This window comes from Electrophorus electricus, chromosome 2 (assembly GCF_013358815.1).
Source record: "Electrophorus electricus isolate fEleEle1 chromosome 2, fEleEle1.pri, whole genome shotgun sequence".
Classification (NCBI taxonomy): domain Eukaryota; kingdom Metazoa; phylum Chordata; class Actinopteri; order Gymnotiformes; family Gymnotidae; genus Electrophorus; species Electrophorus electricus.
Window position 1 is genome coordinate 4057887 of NC_049536.1, and position 22277 is coordinate 4080163.

At 37.9% G+C, this 22277-nt stretch overlaps 1 protein-coding gene across 1 annotated transcript in view; it reads right to left on the minus strand.

Annotated features, from left to right (window-relative positions):
• Positions 1–3129: 3129 nt before the first annotated feature.
• Positions 3130–22277, minus strand: part of lrrc4ca (leucine rich repeat containing 4C, genome duplicate a) — a 50095-nt gene continuing 30947 nt past the window's right edge. The window contains exons 2-3 of the mRNA XM_027023626.2: positions 18950–19018; positions 3130–5408 (exon numbers count right to left, since the gene is read on the minus strand). Of these exons, the coding sequence (XP_026879427.2) occupies positions 3412–5355 (1944 nt within the window). The 5' untranslated portion in view covers positions 5356–5408; positions 18950–19018 and the 3' untranslated portion in view covers positions 3130–3411. The remainder of the gene's footprint in view (positions 5409–18949; positions 19019–22277) is intronic.

A 22277-nucleotide genomic window follows, 5' to 3' on the forward strand; every position in this document is an offset into this window, starting at 1 on the left:
CCTTTTTTTCTCCAAATAATTATTTTACCACTGAATATCATGCATATCATAGTTTTTTTTTCTTTCTTTGAAGCAATTTAAGGGGCTACTTCTTAAAATATCTAAAAATCTAAAAACAATTTTTTCATCAAACCTGAATCTTTTGGCAGATTTGTGTATTGTTCTTTTACAACCGTATATAAAAAAAAAAGACCAGACAGAAAAAACAACAATAGTTTATTTGTAACCTTATTTTTTTGTATGAACTACAAACTCTGATTTCTATAATCGATCTTCATCTTTTTTTTAAAGGTCATGAAAGTATGCTTACATGAAAATCAATTCTGCATTCTTTTACAATGTTTCCCATTTTCATCTTTTAGAACAGGTTGGCACATGTAAAATTAAAATCCAAAAAGGTTTGCTTTTTGTTTTGTTTTATTTTTATTATTATTTTTTATTTTGTTTTCAAAATGTATTTTATATAAATCTACCACTAGAACAGCATTCCTTCTTAAAGAAGAAAATAATTGTATGGAACAGTGAGAAAATATCTTGCTCCTTCTTCAACCCCAAACAAAAAGATGCTTACATAATGAGACCATTTTGAGGAAATCAAATAGCCATCACACAATAATTCACCATAGAGCTCCTTAGAAACAACTAAAAGGGAATCAAAGCACAACTCTGGGACAAAGACTGTTCAAAAGAATGGGATTTTAAGACACTGATCTAAGTCTCCCAGTCCACAAAAAACAAGTCTATAAAACATTCAACATGGTTTACCACTGTGCTGAACTCAATGCATTATTAGGATCTTGTTACATCAGAATCAGTCTTTATGTGGTTGGCTTCATTGGATATGAAATGAGGTTTATAAAATAATCACTTTAGATTAAAAAAAAGTCTATTTGTGTAAAATGCCTTTCTATACTTGATAGTATACTAAAACCATGACATTATCTGGGCTTGTTTATATAGATTTGATATATCAAAGCCTATGAGGAGTATAATTGTGTGTGTGTGTGTGTGTGTGTGTGTGTGTGTGTGTGTGTATATAATTGTTTGTGTGTGTGTGTGTGTGTGTGTGTGTGTGTGTGTGTGTGTGTGTGTGTGTGTGTGTGTGTGTGTGTGTGTCTGTGTGTGTGAGTGGAGGGGGGAGAGGGCATGTGTGTGTTACTCAAAATGTTTGTGTTACAAACACTTTTCTTTCTCTGAGGATTGATCAAAGCTATGATCAAAGCTTGTAGATCTTTGCTGTGAGATGCAACTTTGAGTCAAGTTGTCCAGCTGGGATTTTAAATTTTATGCCCTGCAATCTTATAAATACTACACTTCATGTTCCAATGCTAAATTCAAAGCTTCAGATAATTGCATTATATTATTGTATTAAGGATGCTCATAATAAATCTGACAGATTAAGGTAGTAAAATGGCATCTAGCTTTTAACTGTTTCATGGACCATTGAGATCTATAGAAAGAACTTAAAAGAGATAAAAGCAGAGTCATAGGACAAAGGGTGAACTTCAAATCAGTCTCCTTGTGGCACTCATGTGGGACGGTGTGTGCTATTTGACTCTGAATACATTTAAAAGTGTCAGGACACTGAATGAGCATGGGTGCTCTATTAGCTATTGCCTTCCATGTCAAGGTCACTGGTTATTATGGTGACTATTTTAGCATATTATTATTATTGGTTTTATTATTATTGTGTATTTATTTATTTATTTATTTAAGTTCCCTCTGCATTGTTGAGAATGCCTTCCTAGTTAAAGACTTCTCGACAACTGCATGTGTAGCTGGCTATATTTTCATCCTTTTTCATTAATTACCAGAATAAATAGTGATTTAAAAAAAAAAGACTGAATGCTTATTTTATCTAAACATAAGATTTATAGGAATGGCCTAAATGTCTAAGGCTTTTGACAGCATGAATTGAGCTAAGAGGGAAATTGGAGGAAATGGAGGAAAAGAAGTGGCAGTTCCCATAATCTATAAAGAGACACCTGGGGCATCTTTGGAAGCCTTGGATCTGAAGGGCACTAGCATTGCTCCTGTATTTACAGCTCCTTTTTCATGCTTCAGGCTTTGAAGGGCTCCCAGGATGGATCTGTGTGAAGCTGTGTCCATGGCCAGCGCCATGACACACTGATTAAAATGGAAATGGTGCCATGGATGGGACACAGGTGCAACCTCCACATCTGCTGAAGGCTGCTGCAACACATCCTGCCCCGCCACCCCATCCTGTAACATGACTGGCATTATTGGCATGGCATAGGCACAATGTGCTGGCTGAAGAGCAGGCAGGTTTTTCCAATCCAAATGTCCCGTTAAAATGTTGTGAGCACTGACATCACTGGAATGGTAAGTTGAACTAATTGTGCTCCAAAAATCATTTAAGAGATTCTGGAGAGGTTTAGCAAATGTAAGCAAAGTTCAAAACTAAAACATTATTGATACAATACAATACAATTTAGTTCACGTGTTGCCAGAGTCTTGCCCTTAAAATACTAAATTCCTACAAGCACACTGGGATCTTGTTAATATTATCCATAAAACTGCACTTTATCAAAATAAAGTGTTAAGTTATATCACATATGATTCAAAGACCCCCAAACCTTGACAGTTTGCCAATTTTAAATGAGAACATATTTCTAATACTCTATGTCCAAAACCCAAAGCTGGCAAAGCCAACCACATACCTGCATCTAATGTATTTGAAGGGCATGCTTAATGTTATTATCAGATTTTTATTAATTATGAACCAATGGATTCAACCCCCAACATGACCAGTTCTAAACAAGCACTAAATTAAAATCCATTAAATTTAACATTTTGTCAGTAAAGATATGGTGTGGCAAAGCATTTTCAAAAATGGCATGGATGATGTGAAAATTAAAAAAAGTAAGAACTTAGAGGAAAATATGGGATTGAGGGGCTCATGACTGATTTACCAAGTCATTACATTGAATGAATGGAATTAAATATTCTGAGGATTTACACAGAGTTTCAAAGCATATTAGTAAACCAACCAGCCTCATATATAAAATTATATATATATATATATATATATATATATATATATATATATATATATATATATATATATATATATATATATATATATATAATCATGGAGAAAGAATTGCTGAAAAAATAATTGCAGAATACATTTTTTTCTTGAATAAACCACAATAGTTTTTTTTTCTTAAATAAATAACTTCTATTAATTAAAGACACTTTGAATCCATTAACATACCCTAGTTCCCAATGTCATTTAATAGCCTTCATCATTCGCTTATTTGTTGCACATAGTTCTGCCATGTCTTTAGTTCATTGAGCCGTCTTCTTAATATTCAAAATGTCATATAGTGTTCCTTTAGAGTTTGTTAAAGTTCTTTTCTCTTTTTAATTCCCATTATGAAAAAGTGTTCAGATCTGGGTCTCTTGTACATTGTCTTTTGAACTGGCTCGAATAAGCAAAGGTTCATGTGCGGAGCTGTGTATGGAGTTGATGGTGGAGGCATGATTGTATGCTGTCTTGTAGGTGTTGTAGTGGTTAAGATGCTCATGCTCAAGAGGTGGTAGAGTCAGGTGACCCTCCATTGTTGGCCCACCAGTCACACAATCCTCATCCACATTAATGATCTCGATGGTTCGTGTTGGTGCATGGTGGTTCTGCTGGTGATGCTGTTTGCGCATTTTGTAGAAGATGATCAGCATAACTGCTGCCATGAGAGTAATGGCCACAAAGCATCCAATGATGATCTTGGTGGTTTTCATCACCTCATCCAGGGTGTTGAGGGAGCCATCACCCAGTGCTGTAACTGGGATAGTATAGGTTTTATCCGTGACCTTGGTGGAAAGTGGCATCCGTGCTGTGGTGGTTGTGATGGGTGAAGGGGCAGAAGTTGTCTCCCATACCCCAGAAGAAGGAGTAGGACCCACCTTTTGCTGTACGACAGTGTGTCCTTCATCATGTGATGGCTCAATTGTCTCCACTGTCACTGTGGTAAAGTAACTGAAGCTGCTGTTTTCTGTTGAGGATACATTTAGTGTAGCAGAGGCTGTGGTATTGCCTGCTGAGTTGCTAACCATACATGTATATGTCCCTGTGTCCTGCATTGTGACATTTGTAAAGTTCAATGTCCCATCATTAAGGACAGAAATGCGCACTTTGTATGCTCCATGTGTCATGATAGATCCATTGGGTGTAATCCAGCTTACTGAAGTCAGTGAATTTGCCCGGCATTTCAGCTCTGCAGCCATGCCCTCCGTCACATTTAGATCAGCAGGGGGCTCTACAATAACAGGTGCATAACAGTGAAAATAGTTCTGATCCAGCTCACCAATGTATCGCCCCTTATGGTTGGTAGGGGTACTGCAACGAGCACAGCAACTGGTGTTGGCTGGTACCATTTCTTTTAGCCACCAGCTGAGCCAAAGGATGTCACAGTTGCAGTTCCATGGGTTGTGATGCAAGTGCACCCTCTCCAAGTGGTGCAGTGGTGTAAAGAGGTCATGAGGGAGCAGAGTAAGGTTATTGTGAGCCAGATTCAGCTCCACAAGTGACTGAAGATCATCAAAAGCATTTCTCTCAATTGTCTGGATCTGAGAATGCATCATCCACAGTTTCTGTAAATGAACGAGGCCTTTGAAAGACCCTGGTCGGATAATTGAGATCTGATTTCCTGACATCTCCAGCTCATCCAAACGTACCAGAGGGATGAGGTTTGGGATCTCTTTCAGGTTGCACATACCAAGGTTCAGGTAGCGCAAGTTGCTCAAGCCTTCAAAAGCACCTTCAGAAATATATGAAAGCCTTTTCAGCTCACCCAAGTCCAGTCTTCGCAATGAGGGCACTCGGTTGAAGGCATAAGATGGTATGCTCTCAATGGGATTGTTTCTTAGCCATAACTCCTTTAACTTTGAAAGATATTCAAAAGCTCCATTTGGGATTGTAGTTAACCTGTTATCAAAGAGTTCCAGTGTGTTTAGACTGGCCAGCCCATTAAAGGCTCCAATCTCAATGCTACGGATGTGGTTCTTGCTGAGCTGCAGAATTTCCAGGTGCCGTAGATGCTTGAAGCTGTCCACCTTGATCACCTGGATTAGGTTCTCTTGGAGGTTCAGGTAGCGGGTGTTCGTGGAGATGCCATCCGGCACGTCTCGCAGGCCACGGCGTGTGCAGATGACTTTACTGAACTGATTACTACAAGAACAGACAGATGGGCAGGTCTGAGCTCTAACCAAGCCAGCCACCACTAGAAGGTGCAAGGCCAGCAACAGCACAAACAATGGGTCGGACAAGGCTCGATTCCACCTAGGACCTCTCATCATCTGCTGCTGTGGGGAGAAGGTCATCTTGCACAACATTCATAATTCGTAAGCTGGTGGTCCACTCTTAGGGGTGTGTTGTAATGGGCAAGCTAGGAGAAAATGAGAGGGAAGTAGGTTAGAGTTTAAAACCATCCCATGTATGGGTTGCTTATAAAGAATACTCTTAGTTTTGATGTTTATCATGTTTATATTATAATGCAGTGTACTACAGATATACTCTTCTATGTGCATAATGATCATTTAGGAAAATATTAAAAAGTAATAAATTTGTTTTTTACAAGAGTTTCCACGCTGGTCTCAATAGCATGCCCACATTTTCAAAACACTTAACACATTCATCATATCAATAGGCTATGTGAACTAAACTGTCTATACTTTTGCATTGCTTTGATACAAAAGGCATTGAATCACGACTTCTTCCAAAAATCATGAATAACTTTGTCAGCATTCACCATTAGCAAAAATCTGTACAGCTACAATAAAGGTTGCAGGCATTTCGATACTCAGTTAACATTCAGTTCAAAACTCAACAAAAGTTTGTTCACTGTCAATGAAAATATATTGCATTTTGACAAACAAATGAAAATATACACCTTAAGACAGATTACACTAATTTTTGCAGAAATGTATAGTTTATTTGGATTCTTTTTTTCAGCCTTGTCAATACAAAAGTGGTCATACTTGCATTGAAATGTAAATGTATAGATGTAGCTTTCACTGAGGAGATTTTGCTCCAGTGTATCAACTTACCCAGGTGTTTTTTTTTTTTTTTTGGTGCTGTTTCCATATATTCTGTGTGATGTTGATGAAAATCTATGGCCTAATGCAGTGGACAGGATGGATGGACCAGGCCAACGGTACACTTATGATACGGAGAGGCAGACAAATATGTGTGAATTACAGTACTGTTATTGATTGTACATTGCACTGTGAGCACAAATGGCAAAATACAGTAAACTCCCTGAGGAATACTGTGGCTTTTGTGATTTCTTTCTCTATCATATATTGTTTTAGATTATACAGTAAATATTGTTATTCTGGGTTTCAGATACAATAAAACAATCATTCTTTTACAGTTTATTGTAAATTTAATACACTCAGTCATGACATCTATAGTGAGAGATATACCCAAAGTTTCTTTAGCTAATTTGAAATATTCATGGATGCAAAAATAGAGGAAAGATAAACACATAGTATATGTATTTTAAAATGTTGTTTGTATTCTGAAGTTCATTGTACATTGACATGAAAAAGCAGTCTTGTGGGTGAAAGCATATGTTATAGTTATGGCATCATGAGTCACTTTTAAATGAATTATGAAGTGTTTTGCTGGTTGAAGATCAACTGATGCGCTTAAGGTGCATTTTTCAAAAGCACACCGTGTGAAGAGTTTTGAAGAAGTGGACGTGGTATTGAGATAAGTGAGAAAAAGATTGCAAAATCTGCAAGTAAAAATATTGCATAATATTGCATACTGTAGTAACAGGTATTTGACAGGATGTTTTAATTATTGAAACACACTAAATATAAAATGCACACATACATAAGGACCAGCACACAAAGATGTGCAGCGTGCGCACATACAGACACACACAGATATCCTCCATCGCAGTTTATGCACTCTCTAAGAGCATGAACCCAGTAAATCTCAAAACATCTCAAAATATAAAATTCCCCATGGACATGCTGCATGGTTGACCTGACCTTAGCAGTGTGGTTTTTATCCAGCGGCATTTCATGTGCGCTGTTTTCCCACACCACTTTCCGTATTATTCACACAAAGCAGAAGCTTAACAGTTAGTCCTGCTTTCCTCTTCTCCCCTGGCAGAGAGGTACCGGCCAGCATGTCAGCTAGTGGGGTTTGATTTATTTTCGCAGACTGGGGGGCTCATAAATAACTCTGGAACTTGCCACGTCACAGTCCTTCAATCGAGCTAACATATCCAGAGAGATCTGATTGCAACTCTTAGAGGTGCTCAGAGGCACGAATGTGACTGAATTGGGAATAGAGCACAGCAGCATGGGTGCATGCGGGGCAGCGTGTGTGGTAGGGACTCAGAATGGGCCATGGTTGGTATCCTGCTGCTCCACATTCTGCTGACTCCCCTGGCTCTGTATATGTGTAATTGTCAATCGAGAGTGTGCACTGTTCTTCCTAGTGCACTGCTAGGTGTGTGTGTGTGTGTGTGTGTGTGTGTGTGTGTGTGTGTGTGTGTGTGTGTGTGTGTGTGTGTGAGTGTGAGAGAGAGAAAAAAAGTGTAAGTGAGAAGGAAAGAGAATGAAATACATAAACAATATCAGTCCATTTACTCTCCCTGTTTTTCAGCCAATAAGTTGAGTAAATGTATACAGACAAATACATTTGTATTAGCAAGCATCTCTGTGTATATGGAAGTATAGGATATTAGATTATGACTAGGTTTGGGCTGCAATGCTTTATGCTTAAGACTGCTAGGGAAGCCATGCTTAATGCAATACTAGTACATTTGTTCTATAGAGTGAGAGCTCAGCTGTTGGTGCCTATCAGTGCTGTAAGCGAACAGCACCTTCTTCCTTGCCAGTTGAGTGCCACTTTGTTAAAGTAACCACAGAGTAATCAGATGATTATCCTGTAATTGGAAAATGGGTTCCCTTAAAAACTCAGAGAGCCTGAGGGTTAGAAGACATGTGTTTCTATACAACAGACCACAGGATTGTTGACAGGGATCACACATAAGACTGAAAAACACATTATGTTATATAGCTGTTAATTGTTTATAATTAGGCCTTGTAGAAAACCACCGACTACAAATAGAATGAGATTTAATTAAAACAATTAAGTTGTAATTGATATTAAAGCAATCAAGAACCTATTTTCAAACATAATAATAATAATAATAATAATAATAATAATAATAATAATAATAATAAACAATACTCAATACTAATAATACTACTAGTACTAATTCTAATAATATGAATACATTTTTAAAATATTTATTTCCTTGTTTTAATTTTACATTTGTACAAATTAATATTGTTTCCAAAATACACAACTAAACTGAACAGAGAGGAGTACAAAATTGGCTTTCTGTAGAAATCTCTTGGCATCTCAAACAATGAGGCTGACAAAATTGGATTTAGCAGAGGTGAGGGAAAAAGGTTAAAAAATGATTAAAAAAACATGATTATGAATAAATTTTCAACTTTAATCTCTGTAAAAAATAGTGTGCTGGCAGAAGCTTGTTTGGCCAAGAAAAAAAGAATCAAGGCATCAGAAGGTACGATCCCAACAGAGTGAATAACACGAAGGTGGATCCTTCAACAGCCAGCATTAATAGAGGAACACATGTGCCTTCTTGCATGTCAGTTCACAGCAGGGCTTGAATAATATGAATAATGGGCTCTAAATTCAATCTGAACAACACTTTCCACTATCATAAAAGGCAATACAACATAGCAAAAGCCTCAATAAAGCATTGCACACAGGTAAAAAAAAATTAAAATTGTACATACTTTGTAACTATGATCTTTTTTTTTTTCTTTTACATCCTGCATTTCGAATGTTCCAAAGTTTCAGATGAACTGGACTAAATAGACCCACCAGCCATTTTGTGCCTCTACTCACTGGCCTCTTATCAAACACAACTTGGCAATATTTTAAAAGAGTCAGTCACTGCTAAGTGGTTCGCTACCCATAATTTAGTGAATTTCCCTCTGGGGATCAATAAAGTGCATCTTATTTTATCTTATAAATATCTAGCCAATAATGGCCCTGTGAGGATGGGTAAAACAGACTATGCATGGCAACAGCTCAACACTGGACAGCTGCAGTGTGTTTGTAATAAGTGGTTGTTGGTTGTTTTATTAATGAAAATTAAATAATATTATAATATTATTATTTCCAAGACTTCTACTTGGCTAGACTACATATGCAGAAGAGCATGTGCACTTATGTTCACCATTTTGCATTGAATTACCTGCTCCTTGACAGTTTCAATATAAACAATTTCCATGCTCCTCAAGTTGAGGGACCTTTTTTCAAGATTTATTTATTTTTCAGTAATGATGATTTATCAGGTTGATAAGTTTTGTCTTAAAATATTCTGTGTATTTTCTTCATTACCTTGAAATGCCTTTACAATAGTTAAATATTTGCTTTTAAGTGGAACAGATGACATAATTCTAGTGCATTTCTATGAACTTCTGAATGTTGCTGATTTTATTTGATGATGTCAACATTTAATAATAAGCTGACGATGTTCATTTTTGCTCCCAAAAAGAAGTGAATGATAAAACCATTGAGAGGAAAATCTGGCTACATGTCCCCATAAATGACACATAGATCCTGGATATCTCTGATCAAAACTGTGCAGAGGAATGACAAAAAGCCTACTTTTATTATGGTGTCCTGATTCATCCACTGTGGGAGACACAGGTTACAGAGACATTTGGCAGTGCACAGGCAGATGTCAGCAGGGCCACAGATGCCAATTATCTTGATGATTCAGACAAAAATGGTAGCAATGGTAAGCTCCAGCTGGGAGAAATGGCTGCCGGTGCTGTCTTTGCTGGATACAGCATCCAGGGCCTAAAGCAGGTGTGAGATCCAGGCCTTCTACTCTGGGCCAGCAGGGTTTTTAGGATTTTTAGAAGATTTGGAGAAAAAAAAGAGCCAGGTTCGGATTTGCCCTGCAAACTTTATCTTGCACCCCAGGCTGCTGGTGCAAAATTCATGAATTTGCTGGACAGCATCTATAAACCATAACGGCTTGGCCCTTAGCTTCATGGACTAGCAATTGGTTTCAAAGCAGGGTCTAAAATATGGAGGCTCACAGAGCAGAATTAATAGGAAAGGGTTTCTTCATGCACTAGGCCACCTGCTGCAGCAGCACAGCTTCTATATGTACTGCTGGTCAGGTGTGTCATACAGCACGTGAGATGTGCCTCCAGCCAAAGTAAAAGTGTGAAGAGTGAGAGAGAGGAGGGAAGACCTTCCAGGGAGGTACACACAGTTGCAGCACAAATGCTGTTTGCCACCAGGAAAGAAAACTAAACTACAAGGAGAAGCTTTTGGTGCATTTTCAGAATAAGAAAGTCAATATCAACTGATATCATGCTTGTCACACAGTTGGTGCTTAATTTATCTGCCAAGAACACAATAGCACATGTAGTGTAGAATGAGATCTGTTTCTAACCAATATAGAGATTGTGTTTTGAGTCTTCCATTCATATATATTGCATTATCCCATTATAAAAAACAAAACCCTTGAAAATAAGGTTTATGGTCCTTATGATGGATTTATGCACAGTACACCTACTTTAAACAGCCACCTACCCACCCTACCTACAAACACCTACACACACTGGACACCTTTCTATCTCACAGGTGCATTTTATAAATACACAGGCACTATCTAGATCACCCATGTGTTGGCATAGACGATCGTCTGCCACTCTGTAGCCCATGGCCCATTTTGACCAGATTTTGTCCAGAGTACCACAGATCATTAAAACTGGTAGTGGCACAGTCGTGGGTGTTAAGATGGGGTTGCAGGTGTTTGGACATGTGTCAGTGGTGCTGCACAATATCCAGCCAGTAGCAACCCTTAGGTCCAAGGTTTTTTTAAGTGTCTGGAGAGTGTATTTTAGAAACAGAGCTCTCATTAAGACATACAACAACATGTGAAGAGTACTATGGTGCACCTCCCCTACCATACATGCACACAGTACAGTACAGGTCTTTGCTTATCACAGAGGAGGTCTAAGAGACAGTCTAAAATATGTGAGTACTGTCAGGCTGGGTTTCAAAAATGGAGTCGAGTAAGTTCATACAATATATAAAAAAGTTTAATCAAAGCCAGGCAGACAAAACCAGAGGGCAATCCAAAAGCAATATCCAGTACAGGCAAGGGTTGGCAACAGATAGACAATAAACCAGGCAAACAGTAACAAGCAAGAGCTAGGAAAAAAAACAAAACAAAACAGGAAGACCAGAAACAGAAAAAGATCATATGGTAGGCATAAACAGAGCAAATGGGAGAAAAATTATACATGCAAGATGGAACTCAGGTATGACTACATAAAGACCGACACATAGGAAAAGCTTATATACATAACATAATGAGAGGAAATGGAGAGCAGCTGAAATTGATAGACAAGGGGATCAGATCTGACAAGTTCAACAGGGGGATTCTGGGAGTTGCAGTCCAGAAGTATAGTGACAGGCATGAGGGGCAGATGTAACATGTAGGAGTCATGCTACATGTGTAAAACAGTAGCATAGCAAGATATGGCAGAGCAGTCCTAAAAAAACAACAAAACAACAACAATAACAACAACTCATATTTGAACATGACATGAAACAAAGTGAGAAGGCTGTCAGCTAGAAAACAAGGCACTATGGTGAAGTAATAGACAGGCATAGAAACAAAACACAGATTTTTTTTAGGAACAGTATGGGCTAGTGTTCCTACCCCTGCAACCCAGCAGGGTCACATAAGTCGCTGACAGGGACCGGGAGACACTGTCCAGCATGGAATTGAGCATGATAGAGTTGCTTCTGTCTAACCTTACAATCCAGTCTCACAAAGAAAAAAGCTGTCTCTGTCTCTATTCCTTTAACCTACAAATATGTCATTCTGGGAAAGAGACAGAGAGAGGGGTATTGGTAGTAGCAACAGAAGAAGTAGAAGGAGAATAAAATTGAACAAAGCTTTTCAGCTTATCCTGAATCTGTATTCAGTTTGTGATTTTATCATAGGTTCATCTTTGATCTGTGTAGGATCTTTTGAACATCGGTATGAATGTATTTTGAGCTGCCTTAGAGAGAGGAGAGAGACAGAAAGAGAGGGAGAGAGAGAGACCTGCAGATATGACTGTTTAGAGCTATATAAGAGGATCTATGGACATAATGAGATGCTAAAGAGTATGAGGTCAGCTTCTAGAAAGAAAAAAAAAAGGCTTTTTATGGTACTGAAATTAAGGGGAAACCAGGGGGAAATAAAATGGCAGAGATGCCTATTAAGGAAGGCTTTACCACATGTGAAGCCTTAGTGCCTACAGGCATAACTTCTCTCTCTCTCTCTCTCTCTCTCTCTCTCTCTCTCTCTCTCTCTCTCTCTCTCTCTCTCTCTCTCTCTCTCTCTCTCTCTCTCTCTCTCTCTCTCTCTCTCTCTCTCTCTCTCTCTCTCCGCCACCAGTAGATCACTTGCTAGAAGATTAAAATTTTGCAGGCTATACAAACTATAACAAGTGCAACTGAATGGATTACTAAAGATCTTAGCAGAGTGTGTTTTGTTTCATATTGACACCTAGATGCACTGTTGTCAAATGTAGGGGAATCTATGATCACACAATCATTTAACAGCTCATTTCATAAATATCTTTTTTTTAAGTGTAACACTTTTGAATAGGGTTTTTTGTTCTTAGGTATTTTAGCTACATTTATAATTGGTCAGTATAACTTCCTAACATTACAAAATAATAATGCATATCTAAAATACCACTGTAAATCTGCCAGGTTCCTTTATCATTGATGATAAAACCCTATTGTTCCTTGTAGAAAAATAAATATATTATACAAGTGATTAATAGAAACAACATGTATTTGTTGGCCTGGAAAAAAAAAAAATCTGACAAACTGCAGTACAACAGCCATTACCACTGCAGTGAGTGGCCATCTGGTGTCTAGCTATGTATTACAATTCTGTAATTAATGTATGTATGATGTACATTGCCTGTAGAGTATCCAGTCTGGGCATATCTTATCTGTAAATACACACCAACCTAAGATGCAAAATATTTTACAAACCTCTGCCCCACAGGGCCTAGCTGTATCAGCCCACACTTTACCAATGGACCAAAGAAAGTATCTGATCTGTTTCCTTAGTGACCACTCTTCAGCTGGCATCACTTTACTTCCTGTCCTTGGTCGCCATGCCAACCCCTTGTGAGGAGACATCACTGCTAGGCATGCGTGATTAAGATATATTGCAGCAAAATGGCCTTGATTATCTCAGCCCCAAACATTTTTTTTCCATTTTCAATTGTCAATTTTTCAATTTGTCATGGATCAACTAAAAGGCTGTATTTTTTAAGTAAACCTGAAGTACGTTTTGAGTAAGCCTGAAGGTGTAGTCTACTGGAATAATGGATAACAATCATTTTATACAGTAAAACATTTTCAAGATCTTAAAACCTTAAATAGACAGGATATGGATTATTTTTCTTCTTCTAATATTCATGAATGGATGTATGTGATTTATCTGTTTGTCATTGTATGGCGAGTTGTGTTGTGAACTTAAGAAATTAGTAAGAAAGTCACTAGATAAAAAAAAAGATTAGCTGCTCAATGAATTCCATAGGAGCTTAAAGAAAGGAATAGTATGATGTGAGGGCTCAGAACTCCTACAGGCGAAGGAAAGGAAAGAGGGAATGAGTATGTTTGTGTGCAGAGAGAGAGAGAGACAGAACAGGGAGAGAAAAAATGAGTGAAAGCAAGACAGAAAGAGGCAGACAGACTTTTGACCACAAAAAAAGAAAAAAAAAATTAGCAGTTATCCCAGGAAAGGATTTTTCTCAGTGTGAGTTCTCTAATGTTACATGCTAAGTGGCCCCTGAGCGTCCCGTTGGCAACAGAAAAGCAACAAATGGTGAGGGGAAAAAAGGTAGATGGATAAATAAAATCCACTTTATGAGTATCACAATGTCCATATGCTCCAGAGGAAAAGCACACCCTTGACGAGAACCTCAGTGTACAGAGCAATATTACACACCAGTGGCTCTTAGTGAATATTGCATTTCTAATCATAGTTTCTCCCCTGTTTAAACAAGCAGAATATCTTTAGTTACATGTGTCATCTGAAAAGAATGTATAGCATATATCTAAAAATAAATGATAAATATATATGGGGTAGACCAGGGAAGAGGGATGGAGAAAGAGAGACATAGAAAGAGAAAGACAGAAATACAACATCTAAAGTATATATTTAATATTTAAATTCTAATCAATATTTTAAGAACATTAAGAATTTTAAGAACATATGTTAATTACACATAGCCTTTTGGTCAAATGAAGTACATAACATTCCATTCAAACTTGAAAATGTGATGGGAAGAATTATAGTAAAACTATAACAAATTGGTCATTTACAGATATATGGTAAGGCAATTTTCTCCAAAACATGGCTCCAGGTAAAGAACCATCTGATGAATTGGGGCTAAAACATAACGCAGATAAAGATTTTATGAATGCTAGTATGAGTTATATGCATTTCCTGAAACCCAGTGTATGTGTAAAATGCTTCAGATATTACAATATGTTAAAGGGATGATTTTCTATCATCTTCTTTGGTCTGCCAATAACTCTTGCTGCTATAAAGTTATATTCAGATGTGAATAGCTTTCATGGAAGTCTTCACATTTCCCCTCGTGGTTCATTCGTCTATCTGAAAGATCTTGGCTTGGCGATTTAGGTATCATTATCTAAATAGTAACAGGCGTTTAACGTCATCAAAAAGCAAGAGGGTATCTAGTCAGTGTGTCTGCAGGTCAATGCTTTCACTAAAATGATCTCAGATTACTTCCATGGACAGTGCCAGTAGAAGAAAAAAGAAAGAAAGAAAGAAAAAGAATAAAATATCAAGGATAGATAGATAGATAGATAGATAGATAGATAGATAGATAGATAGATAGATAGATAGATAGATAGATAGATAGATAGATAGATAGATAGATAGATAGATAGATAGATAGATAGATAGATAGATAGATAGATAGATAGAGGTGAGCATTCTGCCTGTAGGCTGCTCCAGGTAAATGAGGCATACTAATTCCGATTGGCCTCTCCAGACTCAGCCATCTCATCTAAAGCTCAATTTGGACTACAGGCTAGATGGCTAGACACCCCCCCCCCACACACACACACCCACACACACACACACACACACACACACACACACACACACACAGGCTCAATAATCATGTAAACCTGCATACCATATACCATATACTTACATTCCTTGTTTCCTTCCTGCTCAGTCCCAAAGACAGACAGACAGATAGGTACATGGTACATGCACACACACACACACACACACACACATACACACACACACATACACACACGCACAGACACACACACATACACACACAAACACATGCGCACACACCAACACAGGTGCACCAACTGCACAAGGCACGTTTGTCGTCAGAGGCGTGGCATTGCTGCTACCTGGTTTGATTTATTTGTGTAATTAAGCAGGAGCATGTCTGACACACAGACGCATTATCGATCAGACCTGCCTGGAGAGGGGATAAGTGGGTGTGAGGGCATTGCTCAGGAGATGGCTATCGGTCTAGATCAATCTCCTTACACATTTACTTTTACGATCAATGTTCCAAGAGCTTTATCATATACTACTTTGTGTGTGTTTGTAAGTAAACACATGGTGTCTGCACACAAATCATAGTATATGTGATGTGATGTCTTTGTGTTTATTTTGAATAAATCCATGTGTTGGGGGGGGGGGCGGGGGTGTTGTTGACAAATTGACAAATTGATGGGTTACCCTTCTTAGGTTCTCAAGTGGGTGTAGGAGGCCAGGTATAACCCCATGGTTATAGGAGTGTAGCTATACTGATCCTCTTGGCCATGGATTTGCCCCATTCCTTTTATCCATTCCTGGCCTGGCCAAGGCGGGTCCACCCACCACAGCCTAATGCCCTAGCATAGCCATCCAGCCTTCATAAAGAACGCTGCACAGTCAGCACTTTCTCCCAGCAAATGCAGGTGGGCTGCAGACATCACAGCTGAGTTCCTTACACTTACACACAAGCAAATATGTGGGGACACACACACACACACACACACACACACACACACACACATGCACACACACGCACACAGACACACGCACACAAACACACACACACACACACGCACACAGACACACGCACACAGACACACGCACACAAACACACACACACAAACACACACACACATATAGAGCAGGGAACAGCTGTCCTATAAGGGCACTGTGGGTCGCTAACATTAAATACAATGGAGATGATTTGTGAAGCGTAGAGAATGGTAATAACTAACTCTCTGTTGTAATATCCTCTATCTGACTTTGATAACTCTGGTAACAAAAAGACTACAGACTCCCCAGAGAATGGTGCAGGTTAAGAACTATATAAAAATCTCTAATAAATCAAAAATAATACAAGATTTCCATACCTACATATTATGTGTTAAAGTAAGTATTTTGAAGTAGTGGTGGCACCTGACCACCCTATGCCTAGTGGAGATTAACTGTTCTCATGTTTCACTACATTTGCTGGATTAGTAACAGATAATTTAGCTCCAGGCATAATCACACTCACTACACCCAGCATGTAGGTGTCACTGTGTTCTGCCAGGCTTATGCCTCCAATTTAGCATTGGTAGTCCTTGTGCCAGAAGATGTCTTTCATGCTTTCATGATTTCAAATTAGGTTATCAATTAATCTTCTAATGGTCAAAGCCACAAGCAAAATGTTTTTGCACACAAAAAGAATAAATGCTTTTTGTGTACTGTTCAAGTTGAATGCAAGTTATTACAGTTTAAGGTCTTCAGTGCTACCAGTGAGGCACCTGTCTTACAGCTTTATAACATGAAACCCAAAGGTAAATATGCATACTAAAATTAAAAACTGCAAAAAAGTGGTAGCTACTAGAAAATTTGAGCTAATCCTCCATTTATGTATGTGGACTTGCATAAATACAATGGCTTTTTTCTCTCACCTATATCCAGTTCATTCACTGATTGTCAACCATGGGATTTGACATTACATAGACAGAGATAAACTAACTAGACCTATTATGTGATCTGTAGGTTAAGTGATCTCTAGAAAATGGTTTCACTATGTTAGAATCTTGTTTCACCAAACATGAATGGTGAGGACAGAAAACTGTTTTAAACATTTTTTTTGTATTAACACTGTGGTTTCACAACACTCTTGTGTATGGAGAATTCTTGGGCTCCTGGGTGTACAACTCCTTATGAGATTTATGCCAACCTCTTCTTTGTCCAGAAGCCATATCAGTTAAGATTCACAGCAGTGATGAATCTGTCCCTTTCTTTGCTCATCAGGGATTATTATTCACAAATGTACTGTCCAGTAAAACAAGACTCCTCCCCTACTGACGCAGGTTAGCCTTATGGTAGCTCCCTCTCTCATGAGTGAGTGAATCATGTTCATTCATATTCATCATCAAATTATCCCAAAGTTCTGTCAAAAAAATGAATAAACCTTGAGAGTGATTCAGTTAATTCAATTTATGCTGATCAAATGTCAATATGCATGACATGCAAGAGCTCTTCTGAGGAACAGAGTAATGCTGGGTGACTCAATTACTACTAGCTTTTCAGCTGCCTTCCACTGTTGGCCATCTGTTATTTATACAATCTTTGCCTCCTGGGGAGTCACATATTGCATAAAAAGGTTGGGTTTTGTTTAGTTTTGTACAATTTACGGAATCTTTTGAGTGTAAATGTCTTTTAGCTAAAGTTACTGTACCAAGCAGTATAGCTTTTCTTAATTATGGCAGGCGTTTGTTGGCCTCTTTCATCAGTTTTGACTTATGCGTATATGGGCTGTGCGATCAACACCAGATTATTTTAAGAGAATATCATTGTTGAATTTCCATCATTCTCATTAGTGTAAAGCAAGGATACTTTGTTGAAGGGCCCCATAACAATTAGTTTTCATGTATAAGTTTAAGTCCTCAGCCAACAGATGCTGAGTGTATGCAGGAAAAAGGTACTAATAGTCACAACTACATAAAACTGGTCCCAAGAACAGCCTAAGTGTGCAAAGCTATTATCAAGACAAACGGTGCTTATTCTTCTGACTGGTGCTGTTCATGCATGTAATTAGAAAGACCTGGATAACTATCTGTCCAGAAAAGCAACAGGATAAACAAAACTAAATGTTTACACCACAGATGTATTAGAATATTATATGTAAAAATTACTCATTTACTAATGCATGTAATAAAGCTGTTATGCAAATACTGACAGTGAGTAATTGTGTATTCTGTTTGATTGAATGTGGTCTTGCATACCTTTGATCCAAAAGTACAATTACCACGGCAGTATCAAATCATTTTCAACATACAGCCTGTTGTGACACATGATTGTTGATAATTATGCTCTGGATATGCAGTAATCAGTGCTGCACGTTGGAACTATATATTTTATAATTTAGTCTTCCTCTTTTTCTATTAATATCTTCATTTATGAGACTTCTATAATTTTTTCAAAATAGATTATTTTACATTTTGAAGCGTTTATGAAATATCTTTTGCAATGTACTTAGTAAGCTTCAACTGTTTAACCACTTAATCATAAAAGAGCTCTGTCAAATTGCATATGTTGCTATAATATACTGAGTACCATATGAGTAAAGTACATATGATGAATCCAGGCAAGTCATTCAATATGCAAACCAGATAACTGATAACTGAAAGCAAATATATGAAAGCTAATAGTGAGTTAATCCTCATGGCAGGCAGAACAAGCTCCATAATGTCTGTCACAAAATAAAATAAAGCCTGTCATCACATCAGTTGAATATGCTCTTAAGTATCTTTCATAGTCTCACTCACCTGCCAAGTTATCCACAGTGCCAGCAGTTTCGGAACATCTTCACACTTAGTTTCACTCTGTGGCTGGTCCTACACAAACAAGAAGAACAGAAAGATTTATATGAGCACAACCACACTCTGTCTCACTCCATCTCTCTGTGCCTGCCTCTCTCTCTCTCTCTCTCTCTCTCTCTCTCTCCTTCTCTTACTCTCTCTTTCTCTCTCCCCCTCCATTGATGCTGTATGAAACACTGGAAGCTTATTTAAAAAATAAAAAAGAGCAGAGCCTCTCAACAATGCCTTGTAACAAGGATGTGTTCTAACATGCGCACATGACACACACACACACACACACACACACACACACACACACACACACACACAGCAGTGGTTTATCAATCCACACATTAGCTCATTCCCTCCTATTTTCCTTCTATTTTTCTGTTAACACAAGCTCTTTGAGACCAAGTCAGTATAGACGTAGAACATGTAGCATTACATTAGGTCATGAGTTATACAGCTACTTGTTTATTCCATTCTACCATTACATTTTAAAGTTACTGGCTAGCACATGGTATAGGATTTAACAAAGAGCTGACCATGAACAGGAGGTGACTCAGACATAATACTGCAAAACAAGAATTTCAGCATGGTCCTTAAATTTCATGTGTCTAAGGGCTTTGACTGTTTTCCTGAAGTGCGGGAAGGATCATGCGTAAAAATGCAGACAAGCAGAGCAGGAAACAACTGAAACTGAAATATTGCCCCTCTGAATAAACAATTAATTAACAGAAAGAAAGTTAAGAAAAATAATTTCATTTTTAAAACTTGCTTCTATTTTTCCATTTTTTATTTACTAAACTGCAATATGTTGTTACCATGAATCCCTCGAGACCAAGTCAGCATGAACATAGAACATGTGGATGTATTTTAGCATGTGCAGAGTTTGAATAATTAAGATTAATTAATGTGTTATCCAGCTGTTATCAGCTTATAACTTTATAACCTGTTCTAAGCTAACGCAGGGTGTAGAATTTTACAAACATTTCCCATCACCAGGAGATGACTCAGACAATAATTCTGCAAAACAAGCAAGAGTTTCAGTGTGGTCCTTAAATTTCATGCGCCTAAGGGCTTTGCTGAATATAAAATGAGTGTTTTCCTGAAATATGGGGAGGACTGTCCTAGGCGTGCAGAAGACAGGAAGGGACCAAGTTTATACTGTATTTCACAACTTAAACAGAACTTCTCTTAAACAGACCATCAAATCAAGCAGCCGACCAAACAATACATATCCAGTTTGTTTTAATGATTGTTTTTTTTTTTTTATGTCAATGCACACAATTAATGATTAACTACATTTGCCAAGCAGGAAAATATGATATCACACTGTTACTGACCAGTCAGACTCACATGCACATTCTTGATTTGGACACACACAGAGCCGCTGCTGATCAATCAATCAAAAACCCAATGTTAATAGATCATCACATTAACTCCGTTTGTCCTATTTGTCTGTTATGTTCACTCACTAAACAACATTGTCCAAGCCGATAACATCTCTATTAACACACAGATGCTGTTTGTTGTTTTGCTGTTCTCAGAAAAAGGGGAGTTTAATGCACTCACAATAGAGGGAAACAGAGAGAGAGATTGACACCTCTCTGTTTCCTAGATAGGGAGGAGACTGTTCCTTGGGGATGCAATGTCACTATCACACACAGGGACAGCTTATCTTAAATAAATGAATAGCAGGACCAATTAATATCAAGGTGTAAACAGTATCATTTTTTGCATCCTACCACTCCAGAAACTAGTTAGTATGCAATGTAAATTTATTTATAAATAAAAAATAAATAAACAAGAATAAAACCAAAATTAGCCAAAACCATGTGTGAATGTTTCAATAAAGCAGAAATAAAACATATTAACACAAAAAAAGGAATTTCATGGATTTGAAGAAACAAGTCAATTATTTATAAAAAGCTAAAGAAATCAGATTAAAATAAATCAAAGACACAAGAGGAGGAGAACAGGAGAACAGGAATGGTTTTGGCCTGGATTTAAAAGTGGCTAAGTTTTGGGCAGCAGTCAGTGTTGGAAGCGAGTCAATGAAAAGAGGGTCAAACACTGATGCAACTGCTAGAGCACTCCAGCATTATCTCAAATGTGCCTGCTCATTAATGACTACAAGACCCTGTGTAACCATGGCCCCTGGCATCGTTTGCATCCGTGTGTGTGTGTGTGTGTGTGTGTGTGTGCGTGGGTGTGTGTGCATGTGTGTTTGACCAGACATCACATTTCTTTACTTACATTTGCAAACCAAGAACACATTTGACAGGCAGCTTCTAATGCTGGAACAGGAATCAGAGTAATCATGTTTGTTCTAATTTCCACCATCTTCATCATTGCCATCATCGTCTTTTCCATCACCCAATCACCCTAACAATATTTCTCTCATACCTCCTGCTGATAACTCCTTCATCATCATCGTTTTGTTTTTGCCCCAGAACAAGGTAGCTACGTAGCTCTCAGAGTAAGGGAATATAAGCCAGCTATAATTAGTACTGAGACACATACATATTCATACATGCATACATTAGTCCATAATGTAGCAGAGACAGAGAAGATTTCTGGGTTAAGCAGCCCTGTTTAATCCACTCTAAGAAATTATGCAGTAATGTATGACCTAATCTGCAAAATAGCCTGTGCCATCAGTTCCCTTTTTTTCTCAAAACACAGTGAAAGCATATTTTTTCAGATGGCAGAGATTTGTTCTGACAGTTCACAGTGAGTTTCCTCACATATTTATGGTAGAGTAGAGACCAGTACAGACTTAACGCAGATCAGTGTTTGTGAAAGTCTTGACAGATAATGCACGATAAACAACACTGAGAATGTTTATATTCTGCATCTTTAAAAGGATGCTACTTAGACCAAAGTCAAAGTCACAGACGTCTCATTGCTCTGTGTGTTCCTAATATAAGAACCATATTACAGTTTTTTTTCTCCTATTACAGTTTAATTGCTCAGACACGTTTGCTAAAACACTAACCTCATTCTAGTGCCATGAATCCTCACAACATCACTGCAAATGGCCATTGCTTTAGTTCAGCTCTCCTTGTGTTCACACTAAATGCAAATGCTAAAACACTTTTGCCAACACACTAGATGTAATTGTTATGGCACACATGCGATTCTTCTTCTGACTGTGATGTGCCAGTTAAAACAGGCTGTCCTTTTGTCACTTGGATACAAATGCTTCTTGCTCATGCTGACATCGACGTTCCCTGCGTAAATCATTACATGCAGAAAAAAACACATGAATGCCAAACGTTGCATGTACCAA